At 68.0% G+C, this 12,620-nt stretch overlaps 1 protein-coding gene across 5 annotated transcripts; it reads left to right on the forward strand.

Annotated features, from left to right (window-relative positions):
- The first annotated feature begins 1,673 nt into the window (after positions 1-1,673).
- Positions 1,674-12,405, forward strand: LOC123353936 (trophinin associated protein). Of its 5 annotated transcripts, none has more exons than XM_044995461.1 (17): positions 1,674-1,821; positions 2,803-3,093; positions 4,281-4,512; positions 5,225-5,385; positions 5,932-6,025; positions 6,250-6,368; positions 6,889-7,085; positions 7,450-7,496; positions 8,369-8,526; positions 8,855-8,948; positions 9,102-9,226; positions 9,702-9,809; positions 10,050-10,124; positions 10,507-10,614; positions 10,759-11,107; positions 11,324-11,526; positions 11,832-12,405. In XM_044995461.1, the coding sequence occupies exons 2-17, from the start codon at positions 2,857-2,859 to the stop codon at positions 11,925-11,927; spliced, it is 2,403 nt and encodes an 800-aa protein (XP_044851396.1). In that variant the 5' UTR covers positions 1,674-1,821; positions 2,803-2,856; the 3' UTR covers positions 11,928-12,405. The 5 variants fall into 5 exon arrangements, with proteins under 5 accessions (XP_044851396.1, XP_044851399.1, XP_044851400.1 ...); XM_044995464.1 differs by having other exon boundaries at positions 10,762-11,107; XM_044995465.1 differs by having other exon boundaries at positions 7,453-7,496.
- Positions 12,406-12,620: the final 215 nt, after the last annotated feature.

Genomic DNA, 12,620 nt, shown 5'->3' on the forward strand with positions numbered 1-12,620 from the left:
AGGCGCACGGGGGGGAGGGGAGCTGTGCCCGCGTCGTGCGGCGTGAGCCAGGCGCACGGGGGGCGGGGGAGCTGTGCCCGCGTCGTGCGGCGTGAGCCAGGCGCACGGGGGGGGGGGAGCTGTGCCCGCGTCGTGCGGCGTGAGCCAGGCGCACGGGGGGGGGGGAGCTGAGCCCGCGTCGTGCGGCGTGAGCCAGGCGCACGGGGGGGGGGGACCCGTGCCCGCGTCGTGCGGCGCGAGCCAGGCGCACGGGGGGGTGAGCTGTGACCGCGTCGTGCGGCGCGAGCCAGGCGCACGGGGGGGGGGCTGTGCCCGCGTCGTGCGGCGTGAGCCAGGCGCACGGGGGGGGGGGAGCTGTGCCCGCGTCGTGCGGCGTGAGCCAGGCGCACGGGGGGGGAGCTGTGACCGTGTCGTGCGGCGTGAGCCAGGCGCACGGGGGGGGGAGCTGTGACCGTGTCGTGCGGCGTGAGCCAGGCGCACGGGGGGGGGGGGAGCTGTGACCGTGTCGTGCGGCGTGAGCCAGGCGCACGGGGGGGGGGGTGAGCTGTGACCGTGTCGTGCGGCGTGAGCCAGGCGCACGGGGGGGGAGCTGTGACCGTGTCGTGCGGCGTGAGCCAGGCGCACGGGGGGGGGGGGGAAGCTGAGACCGGGGAGGGCCGCGTGAGCCAGGCGCACGGGGGGGGAGCTGTGCCCGTGTCGTGCGGCGTGAGCCAGGCGCACGGGGGGGGAGCTGTGCCCGTGTCGTGCGGCGTGAGCCAGGCGCACGGGGGGGGAGCTGTGACCGGGTCGTGCGGCGTGAGCCAGGCGCACGGGGGGGGAGCTGGGCCCGTGTCGTGCGGCGTGAGCCAGGCGCACGGGGGGGGAGCTGTGACCGTGTCGTGCGGCGTGAGCCAGGCGCACGGGGGGGGGGGAGCTGTGACCGTGTGGTGCGGCGTGAGCCAGGCGCACGGGGGGGGAGCTGTGCCCGTGTCGTGCGGCGTGAGCCAGGCGCACGGGGGGGAAGCTGTGACCGTGTCGTGCGGCGTGAGCCAGGCGCACGGGGGGGGAGCTGTGACCGCGACGTGCGGCGTGAGCCAGGCGCACGGGGGGGGAGCTGTGGGCACGGCAGTGCTGTGGGGGTGGCCTCGTGGCTTTGTGAAGCTGGGCTGGTGGGCAAAGCCTCCCACCACGGAATGACCTGGCACCAGGGCACCATGCTGCGCCTGAGCTGGTGGCGCTAGTCTCGGGAAGGCCTCACAGCAGGATGAGCACCTGCGGGTGCCCCCAGCCAGTGAGACCCATGGGGCGTGGCTGTGGCGTGGCCCAGGGCCAGGCCCTGACCCCTGTGACCCTCTGGTGTGGCCTGGAGCCGGGGCCTGGCCCCACGTGGCCCTGGGGGCGTGGCCTGGAGCTGGGGCCCATGACAACACTCGGAGGACCCAGCCTATCCCAGCAGGCCATCCTCACGCCGCTCTACCCACGCCCTTCTCTATGGTCTAGACGCCCAGCTCCCTTCAGCTCAGATCTCGCGAGATCCTCGACTTCCGCTGGGCGACCTTGCCCCGCCCCCCCGCGCCTGATAGGCCGGAACGGGAGGTGGGAGGTGGAGGAGGCGGACAGCGCCGACCAATCCGTCACCGCAGCTCCGCCCTACGCTTTGCCGTCGTCCTCGCCCCGCCTCCCTTGCTCCCGATTGGCTCGCTCTAGGCTCGACCCCGCCCCCGGTGGGAGGAAGGTGACCAATCAGCGCCGTTGGTATTTTACAAACCGGCGGGGAGCTGCCGACTGGTCCTAGGACGCTGGGCTGGGCTGAGCGGACGCAACCGAATCAACCGGCAGCAGGTGGGGGGAGCATGCGCTGGGCTCCCGGGGGGGACACCCTGGGGTGGGGGGCACGGGGAATGCGGGTCCCTGGCCTGGGGGTCCCGGGGTAGGGGCAGGGGGGGGCGGGGCTTTCCTGGCATGGGGGGTGTTTGGGGATGAAATGTACATGGGGTGGGGTCCCCAGCTGCGGGGGTCTCTGGGGGGTGTCAGGTACGGGGAGTGGGGGTCCCTGGCCTGGGGGTCCCGGGGTAGGGGCAGGGGGGGGGCGGGGCTTTCCTGGCATGGGGGGTGTTTGGGGATGAAATGTACATGGGGTGGGGTCCCCAGCTGCGGGGGTCTCTGGGGGGTGTCAGGTACGGGGAGTGGGGGTCCCCGGCCTGGGGGTCCCCGGCTGGGGGGCGTCCCTGGGGTGGGGGGCACGGGGAGTGTGGGTCCCTGGCCTGGGGGTCCCGGGGTAGGGCCAGTAGAGTGTGGGCCCCCTGGGAGTGTCTGGGGATGGGGTGTACATGGGGAATGCCTTGGGGTGGAGAGCATCCGTGGGGGATCCCTGAGCTGAGGGCCTGGGAGGGGGGTTTCTGGGGGCTGTAGTGGTTGACTGAGTCCCTGGAGGGGTTTGCTGGGGGGGGGAGGTGGGGTTCCCTGAGAGCAGTGGGGCTGGGGCTGGTGGCATTCTGCACGGGGCAGAGAACCTGTGGCTGGCACTCAGCCTTCACCAGCGGTGCAGCTCCCTGGCTGGCCCAGGGGTGCATTGAATGGGCTAGTGAACTGGGGCCAACTCTGCAGTGGCCTGGATCCAGCCACACGGGCTCTGGGCCTGTAGCCAGTCCCCAGCCGGCTTGGGAGGGAATTCCCCATGGGCTAGTGCTGCCAGCTCAGGTCTAGCCAGGGGGCCGGACTTGAGCCTGTCAGTGGGTCTCCTCTGGTGTGGTGGGGACTGGGAGGTGGTTACACCCTGCAAGTTAGACCCTCTTCAGCTCCTGGGAGCCTCTCTTCCTCCAGGTGCAAATGCCAGGAAAGGTGCGGCAGTGACTTTGCTTGGTGCAGCTGTCAAAAATGGCGCAGGTCAGGAAGGGTCCGGAATGGGTTTCCTTGGCCCACCCACCTCAGGGCAAGGGGGAAGGGAGCTGCTCCCTGACCGGGAGCCACCCGCAGCTGGGAAAGGAGAATGAGCCGTCTGCCTGCGACGGGTCAGACACGCGGAGCCGCAGCAAGATCCCTGTCCTGTCCAAAAGCCGCCTGCCCCCGGACTTCCAGCAGCTGCAGCAGGCCTGGGAGAGTCAGTTCCAGAAGGTGAGGGGGAAGCTTTGGAAACGGGCCTTGAAGCACCATTTGTTGGCTGGTCCCTGCGCCCGGGGGAGAGCTGCATGGAAAAACACCTGGGGCATGACCGAGACACAGAGCAGGGGCCTGTGCCAGGCTGGCAGCTGTGAAGCCTAGACCCCTGTTTATCCCTCCTGGGGGTGGGAGCTGGTGCGCTCGGCTCTCTTCCGCAACAGGATCCTGGTGCCCGTGTGCGCCCGCTGATCCACAGCCCCCTTTTAACAGGGGCAGGGCAAACTCTGGTGCCCCAAGCCCCTGGGAGCGCAGCGTGAAGAGCGTTAACTGTCCAGCACGTTGATCAAAGCTTAAAACTCCTCCCGGGGGTGCTTGTTAGCAGACAATCCGACTCTGGTGCATCTGATCCTGGCTGGTCCAATGTTCTAGCCAATGCCCCCTCTCTCCGGGTCCTGCTGCCACGCCTGTGATCCACTGGGAGAAGAGCAGGTGTTCCAAGCCCCCCTTCCCCTGGGATGCTGTGTTCCAAGGCACAAGGTAGCCCAAATCGGTTGTGCTGCAGCTCTGAGTGATGATTATCCCCTCGTCGCTCCAGGGCTGTGGACAGGCTGGAGGGGAATGCCCCTGGTGTGACCAAAATCCTTATTAAAATGAGAAAAGGGGTGTGAGGAGAAAGTGGCGGGTGAGAGCGAGGGGCAGGGGAGCCAGACCTGGGTTCTGTAGCTGGCTTTGGGACAGGGAGTGTGGTGTAGTGATTAGGGCGGCGGCTGGGAGTCAGGCCCCTGGGGTTCCATTCCCATCTCTGTGACTGATGCTGTGTGATGTCAGGCAAGTTGCTTCCCTGCCGAGTGCCTCAGTTTCCCCAGTAATGGGGATGCGTCTCCTGCTCCACACCACAGAGAAAGGGCACACTGCATCCACGCTTGTCGCTGCAGCATAGGGACGCTTGGCAGCGAAAGGCTCTGGCAGCAGGGAGTCAGCAGGGTCTGACACTCAATAGCCGTGTAGACAGGAGAGGTGCTGCTTGGGTACGTAGGGGCATACCCGGGGGGATCAGGGGTGCATGGCACTCGACTCGGCTGGGCCTCGCTGTCTATGCTGCCGTGTTTGTGGGGTGTGCAGCCTTCGTCCTCTGCATGCCACCGTCACCCCCCCAGGTGCTGCCCCTCACTGCTCGGTGACTGTCCTTCTGCCCTGCCCAGGGGAAGGCTGCCGGTAAGAAGCCCTGTACGCAGACCTGTCCCTTTAACCTGACCTGCAAGGGGGACAAGTTCCACGTTGTGCCCTGCGCTGATATGGCTGCAGCCCCGGAGCCGCCGGCGGGATCCCCCAATCCGCTGAGCAGAAGCCAGCCCAGAGGCCCCCTGGAGGAGATACAGCTGGGGAGAGCAGCACAGAAGAACGTGCCAGGCAGCCGCGTCCCCAGTGGCAAAGGTACCAGGGCTGGTGCAGTCCCAGCCTCTGCCAGCAGGGGGCGCCAGGCTCATTTCCTGATGCACCGTCTCCTGCTGTGATGCTCTCAGGCCTCACAAGCTAAGCAGGATTGAGCCTGGGCGAGGGGTGGATGGGAGACCTGGGGAGACAACTCTGGGAGCTGCAGGGAACTGTCCTGGCAGCTTGTAATTGGTGCTCTTTGCGCTGAGTCAGTGCTGGCCTGGGCCCCCAGCGTGGGCTGGGGTGCTCGGCTGGAGGAACAGGGCAGGGGGGTGCTGAGCGCCGGGGGGCGCTGTGCAGGTGGAGTACCACCTTTCAGATGAGTGGTGAAGCCTAGGGACTGGCTACCTCTGCCAGGTGCCGCGGCACATTTCCCAAATGCCCAGCCAGAACCCTGGCACTTCACTGGGCGTTGGGACACATCTCCTGGCCCAGCTCCAGCTCCGGCAATTGCATTCATTGCCCTGGCAATGTCGGCTGCCTTTGGGGTTCCTTGGTGTCTAGTGCTGCAGTGTTGCTTTGCGCTGTGAACTGGCAGCAGCACTCTGCCCCAGGGGTGGCCGCATTTCAGTGCAGGATGATCTTGTAAAGCATTTTGGGGTCCTTCAGGTTGAAAGGCCGGCTAAGATCATGGGATGTGGGGGAGAGGCCAAGCTACCTGTGGCTTAGTGGTTCCATTTCGGCCCCTTGACCACCGTGGTGTCTCTTGCAGAAGTGGAGTTTGTGGCTGACCCGGTGGCTTTGGCCAGCATCCTCTCCAACGTGGGGCTGGCAAACAGCACGCTGGGTGTGGCCAGGAAACCCAGCCTGGCCCGCCGGGTCCCTCTGCGGGGGAGCAGGGGAAACTCGCTCCATGCCAGCGGACGCGCACGGGTAAGTCCTGGCCTCCGAGGCCCCGCTGTGGAACCAGCTCCCTGCTGGCGCTGATGGCCGGCTTGCCCGCCCTGTTGTGGATCCACCAGGCTCGCTGGGAGCTCCAGGCTGAGCCGGGGCCCTGAGATGGGCTGTGACGGCACTCAGCGAGGCCATGGGCTGTGCGGGGAGGGGACTCATCTTTTCAAGGGACAGTGTTGTGTCCTCCCTGTAAGCACCCTTCAGAGCAGGTGGGGTGGCTTGGTGCCAGGACTCCTGGTTCGACCCCAGCTCTGGGAGGAGAGTGGGAGTCCTGGCTTCTATTCCCAACTGGCTACGTTGCCTCAGTTTCTCCATGTGTAAGATGGAGCTGATGCCTTTTTATGGTGGGCTGAGGTCTGAGCTCCTTTGTCTGTAAATTGCTTTGATGTCTTGGAAGTTCTGATTTCTCTGCTTTTCTCCTGACCGTGGGGAGCTCGCGGCCCCCTTGCACCAGGGCTTTGCTAAGGGGCGGGTCTGGGACCCGCTTTCCTAACTGGCCTCCCCGGCTGCTTCTCTTTCCTCCAGACTGTGCATGGCTCCCTGTATGTGGCCTCGGGGACCCCTGCCTTGTGCCCGGATCCAGCCCGCACCTCCTGCTTCTCCCGGCTGGTGCCTCAAGGTACAGCCCCCTGGCCCCTGCAGCTGGGGGCCCGGATGGGCCTGGGTAGGGTGGATGGAGCAATGGGGGAGGTGACCCCTTGCTGCAGGGAAGGGAGCCCGGCAGCCCTTTGGTGTCGTTAATACAGTGTTGATTGCTCCCGGGGCCCGCTCTCAGCTCTGCCCCCCGGGGCACCGCCCCCCGGGGCACCGCCTGACTCCTGCCCTCTCTGCTCTGGCCCCCAGATGCAGCTCGTCGAGCCACCCAGGATCCTGCTCAGCACCGTGGCCTGCTCCTTAAATCTCAGCAGATCCAGGCCCTGTCGGCGACGCTGAGGGACCTGGGGTCCCGTGCCCAGCCCACGGTGAGTGCTGGCTCCCACCCTCCTCTCTGCGGGGCTGGCGATGCCATCGCGGGGCACTGGGGCACCTGCAGGGTTTGGAGGGGCTGCACTGGTCCCTGCTCTGGCTGGCAGTGCCCATCTCTGCAACGGGGCGGGTGCTGGCGGAGGCTGTCTACCTCCAGTGCTTTAGGAGCCACTTGGGGGCCGACAGCAGGGAAGGGCCTCGTGTGGGATGTGGGGGGGAGGTCCAGGGGACCCCTCGTATTAGCCTGGTTCCCTGCGCACCCACGGCACTGGGTTCCTCTGCTCCAGAACCCACCCTAGTCCACGCGTGGCCTGGGCCAGCTGCCCACTGCTATACCCCCGTGGCTGGTGCCCACTGCTCCCACAGCCCCTCGGGGTGGGTCACCGTGGGGCTGGATACATTCCGCAGGCGCTGGGGTGCCCGTCTCCAGGGTGGCGCCGATGCAGATGGGGCAGGGCGCTGTGGGTACCATGTGCCTGGCCAGGCCCCCTTGAACCAGGTTTCTCTCGGCGCCAGGGGCACCTCACTCTGCAGAGACTTGGCGCAGGGGCAAAGGAGGCATGTCGGGGGCACCCGCATCCCATTGCCACGGCAACGCAGAGCGAACCAGCCGGGAGCCAGGAAGCTGGCGGAACCAGGGACCAGTCCAGCAACGGCAGGCCGGGGTCCTCGAGCGATGGCAAAGCGACTGGGGGGCAGAGTGCAACCCACAGGTGACAGGGCGCGTGCCATGAATGGGTGGGGGGAGGGACATGCCATTAACCGCCCATCGCAGCTCTCATGGCTCCGTGATCAGCTGGGGGGTTCCCAGCATGTACCTGCCGTTCCCAAGGGGCAGCCGCAGCCGGCCCGGGCCCCCTCTGGAGCCAGGTTACAATGGGGTAGGTAGCAGGGCCCTGGTGTGTGCCGACCCCCGGCCAACTTGCTGCACACAGACCCCAGCCCCCTGCCGGGATCCTGAGCCGGGGGATTCAGAGCCCAAGGGCAGGGGAGCCTGGGACTCGGGTGGCAAAGTGCCCCACGCTGCCCTAGCCGGCAGGGCTGGGGAATGAGCAGCGCCTGTTTTCTCTGCTTCAGCAGCGGCTCACCCTTGAGGAGGGATCCCATGGGAGCGTCACAGACAGGTGAGAGGCCATGTCCTGTTTGCCTGGAATGGAGTCAGGACACCTGGGTTCTCAGCCCCCCCAACCCACTAGCCCCCACGCCCCTCCCAGAGCTGGGAGAGAACCCAGGTGTCCTGGCTTCCCAGCCCCCCTGCTCTAACCCACTAGCCCCCACGCCCCTCCCAGAGCCAGGGAGAGAACCCAGGTGTCCTGGCTCCCAGCACCCCCTGCTCTAACCCACTAGCCCCTATGCCCCTCCCAGAGCCAGGGAGAGAACCCAGGTGTCCTGGCTCCCAGCCCCCCCGTGCTCTAACCCACTAGCCCCCCTCCCATAGCCAGGGAGAGAACCCAGGTGTCCTGGCTCCCAGCCCCCCCTGCTCTAACCCACTAGCCCCCATGCCCCTCCCAGAGCCAGGGAGAGAACCCAGGTGTCCTGGCTCCCCAGCCCAAGTCCCATCTTGCCTTATGATTGATGCAGTGTTGGGACTTTATCCTGCGCCCCCCGTCCCCCGTGGCTGCTGACCAGGCCTGGAGGGTTCGATCGGTTCCCCTCAGTGTCAGGATGCGGATTTCACTGGAATTGGTGGCCAGGCCAGGCACAGCCGGAGCCGCCGTCCGGCCCTCCCTTCGCGGGCCTGGGCACGTGATGTCCATATTTGTGTGTTCAGCCTTATAAACGTTTTGAATCTCAGCATCTACAGACACCAAGGAATTCCGCTCCGCTATTGTCTGATTCCCCCGTCCCCGTGATCTGACCCTGCAGCTCTGAACAGCTAAATCCCTGGAAATCGGGGAAAACGCTGAAACCCCTTGACATTAGCCATTGGAAATGTAACCGAACTGGACTCCTACCACATCAGTTGCTGACCATCTCCTCTCCCCCCTCCCTGCAGAGGAGTTCGTGCCGGACCCGGATGCCCTGGCCAGCGTCCTCTCCAACATGGGGCTGAGGCATGCTGCCCTGGGGCCCACGGGGAAGCTCAGCCTGGCTCGCAGGGTGCCAGTGAAGGGGCTGCGGGGCGTCCCACCCTCCTCTCAGGGGAGCACCACGGTGAGCTGTGCCGGGGTCCCGAAGCCTGGCCTTGTGGCGTGCTCCTCGCTGGGCTCATGTCTCCCGTCTGGATCCCCCTGGGGCACCTGGTGCTGGGGGCACTCCCTCTGCCTGGCGCTTGGTGGGATCCTCACCTGGGGGCCTGGCACTGGTGGGGCAGGAGGGCAGCTGGCCCCTCCAGCCGTCCCTGGGCCCAGCCAGCGCCTGCAGTGCTGGGGTTAGGCACAGCCTGGCCCGGGCTTTGGGGTCTGCCTGGCACTGGCACCCCTGCCCTTGCCACCTGCAGAGCAGAGGGGGCTGGCTGAGGCTGCCGTCTCTCCCCCCTCAGGGCAGCAGGACCTCGCTGCTGAGACCTCAGGGCAGCGTCCCCCCGAAGGGCGACTTCGGCCGCATCTCCTGCTACTCCACACTGGGACTTAAAGGTACAGAGCCCTGCCCCGCTCCTGGGATCCAGCCTGGGGGGGAGCTGAGCAGGGAGGGTCTGTTTGTGCTGCTTACGCATGAGCCACAAGGCGGCGGGGGGGGGGAGGGGTCTGTGCCAGGGTTCCCTGCCCTCAGCCTCCCCTTCTCTCCAGGTATGGAGGCCCCGGATGGTCTCCAAGCAGCCCAGGTGGCTGGCACGCCCCGGACCCGGGAGATCAGCCGCTATTCGCCCTTTGGCTCCGCCCGGAGGGTGCCCGTCACGCAGCCCCAGTCCCTGGTTTGTACCCTCGGGCGGGGCAGGGGGTGGGAACCTCCTCAGGGAGGGGTCGGGCGGGGCAGCTCCCGTCAGAGCCTCGCCCTCTGCTCGGCTGGTCCCCACCCTCACTGAACGTGGGGCCCCTGGGGTCTGCCTAGGGGTTAGAGGAGGGGGCTGGGAGCCAGGACTCCTGGGTTCTATCCCCAGCTTGGGGAGAGGGGGCAGGAGTCTAGTGGGCTAGAGCGGGGTGGGGGCTGGGAGCCAGGACTCCTGGGTTCTCTCCTTAGCGGTGCCACACTCAGTCTCTCCCCTCTGTCTGTCAGGCTGGGCCCTGTTCAGCTCTGCCTGGGGTCCGTGTCCTCGGATGGACTCACTGCAGCACCTGGTTCTCCAGCCGGGGGAGCCCGAGACGACCCTGGCCAGTCCGTGTGGGGTGCGGGGCCGGGGGTAGCCCCAGTCGGACCCAGCCCCCACATCAACCCTTCTCCCCTTGCAGCGCAGCACCTGCTTCTCCACCCGCTTCCCCCGCCGCCTGGCTGTCTTCCCCGGCACGCCCTGCACCGCACAGGCCCTGGACAAGCACCCGGCCCGGGGAGCACTGCAGGTGGAAGGCGATGGGGAGTTGGGGGGCAGGACCAGGGATGGAGCCTCTTGGTCCCAGGGTGCTGTGCCTGGATGGGGAGGGGCCCTGCTCCTGGGCTGTTGGGGGAGCAGTTGCCCTGCTCAGGGTCTGAGGGGGGGGCTCAGGGCTCTGCCAGGCCTTGGCTCCTGTGGGGGGAGGGGGGGTGTGTGGCTATGGCCCATTGCCCACAGGCCTTTGCTGACACCATGTTCCCATCTCTAGAGCCCAGCCAGGTGGGCCGGGGGCCTCTCCCCGGAACCCAGAAGCTCTGACCCCGATGAGGCGGCCCTGCCCTGGGTGAGTGCCCTGGGGCTGGGGGCTTGGGAGACCCAGCGGGGCCCTTTTCCAGACGGGGGGATTCCCTTCCTTTGGCCAAGGCCAGCTGAGCCCGTCCCACTCTGGGACAGCAGCCCGGGAGGGAGGGAAGGGGGCTGCAGTGGGGCTGACTGATGTCATGGGGGCTGCATGACCCCCCCCGCAGGATCCTCTATCCTAGCGGAATTCGGGACCCCCCCCCCATGGCAGAGAGCATGGGGAGGGGGTGCTGAGTGGGGGTGGAACTGGACTGTCCTGCAGCGTCTGTGGGGAAGATGATTCCGTGCCCAGGTGGGGCCCTGCGAGCCGGGAGGGGGTTCTGGGCTGGGGCTGGTCCCACGCCGCTGACGGCGCCTCCCCGCAGGAGAAGATCGTGGTGCGTCTCTTTGGGGACGGGGAGAGCCAGGCAGCCGTGGAAGCGTCGGTGAGGAAAGCGCTCGCCCCGCCCGGCGAGGGGAGCGGCAAGGCACAGGTAGGGGGGGCCTGGCTCCTTCCTGTAGCGGGGCGGGGGGGGGAGGCGCTGAGAGGCCAGAGTGGTGATGGGTGGGCTGGCCTCCTTGGGTCCTGCAGGGGGGGCTGGCCGGGGGGGGCCTCTTCTGACTCTCTCTTCCCCCAGCAGCGCATCGAGTTTCTGACCCGGCTCCTGCGGAAGGAGGTGGAGGGGGCAGGCGGCTCCTCCAGCCTGGAAGAGCTCCAGAGCCTGCTGGCTGCCTGCGCCCCGTCACCTGGGCCCCCCCGGGCACCCCCTCCCCTGCCAGCAGCTGGTGTCGGGCTGGAGCGACTCCCCTCCCCCTCTTCATGCCAGGAGCCTGGGCTGGGCCCTGCCAGCGGGACGACGCCCCCGGCCAGCTCCGCTGCCTTCCCTGCTGCGGGCACCACACTGACCTTCTCCTCCCAGCGGCCCGTCTGCTCCCACCCCCTGATCCGCTCCCTGAGGGCCCCCACCGCCAGCGGGGGCGCTGCAGGTAGGACATGGCCCCCCCCCGAGTGCCCCACGGGGGCCCCACAGCCTCTTTGCACCCGGCCAGTGAGCTGATGGGCACTGGCCAGTGGGGCGCGGGCTCGGATCCAGCCCCAGGGCGTTCGGGTCTCATTGCTGCAGCCCCGGTGGCTGGCCGGACGCGGGGGGGACGGGCTGGGCTCCAGGCCCCCCGGCGGTTCACGCTCACTCTCTCCTGCAGGGGCCAGGGCTGCCCCCCCGGCCCACATGGCCCTGGTGAAGCAGCGGCTCGGGGACCTGCTCGGCGCCCCCCAGCGCTTCCAGGAGGCCTGCCTGGACGACGAGTGCGCCTTCTACACGGGCCGGCCCCCTGCCCGCCGGCCCCCTGCCCCCCGCTGCTGCCCGGACCCCGTGGCCACGCTGCTGCAGGCCCAGGAAACCATGGTGAGTCGGGGGGGCTGGATGGGGCTGAGAACGCTGGCCCCTCCCCATTCGAGGGGGTGGGGGCTGAGCCCTGGGGCCAAACCCTCTAGAACTGAATCAGGACTCCTGGGTTCTCTCCCAGACTCGGGGAGGGGAGGGGGGGGTCTAGTGGGTTGGGAGGGGTGGGGACCAGGACTCTGGGTTCTCTGCCTGGCCCTGGAAGAGGGGCTAGTGGTTAGTGAGGTGGGCACTGGGAGCCAGGACTCCTGGGTTCCTGGGGGAGCGTGTCACAAGGTGAGATCCCAGCCTCTGTCTCTCCCCTCCAGCACTTTATCCCCATCATGCAGCCGGCACCTGGTGGCCCCCCAGGGGAAGCCGGGAGCTCGCTCCAGGCAAACCTGCCACCCCAGCCCTCGAGATGATGGAGGGGAACCAGACCCGCTTGAGCCAGCGCCCACCTGGGTTCTGCCATGGATCTGCGCCCCCTTGGCAGTGTCATCGCAGGGGCTCCCCCAGCACAGGTGGGGCCTGGCATGCCCCCTACCTGCGTCCCACGCTGATGGATGGGCCGGGCGGGCACCTCCCGTTCTTTTTCCAGGGGCACAGGGGGGCAGGCCCCATGTCACCCCTGCTGCAGCCCAGACACCCCCTCCCTGCACTGGCCTGTCCAGGACCCCTGACCCGAGGGCTGCTTCCCTAGCCAGCCCCCTGGCTGGAGATGCTGCCGCGAGCACTGGTGAGCGAGCGCGTCGGCCCAGCTGCTACTCGGGCTGAGCCTGTCACGTCCCCCGTGCTCTGCGGCTGCCAGCCGCCCCCAGCCCGGATCGCAGGCTCTGGCCTCTCCGCCTGCCCCTGTGCTCTGCGGCTGCCAGCCACCCCCAGCCCGGATCGCAGGCTCTGGGCCTCTCCGCCTGCCCCCGTGCTCTGCGGCTGCCAGCCGCCCCCAGCCCGGATCGCAGGCTCTGGGCCTCTCCGCCTGCCCCCGTGCTCTGCGGCTGCCAGCCGCCCCCAGCCCGGATCGCAGGCTCTGGGCCTCTCCGCCTGCCCCCGTGCTCTGCGGCTGCCAGCCGCCCCCAGCCCGGATCGCAGGCTCTGGGCCTCTCCGCCTGCCCCCG

This window comes from Mauremys mutica, chromosome 20 (genome assembly GCF_020497125.1).
Source record: "Mauremys mutica isolate MM-2020 ecotype Southern chromosome 20, ASM2049712v1, whole genome shotgun sequence".
Lineage (NCBI taxonomy): Eukaryota > Metazoa > Chordata > Testudines > Geoemydidae > Mauremys > Mauremys mutica.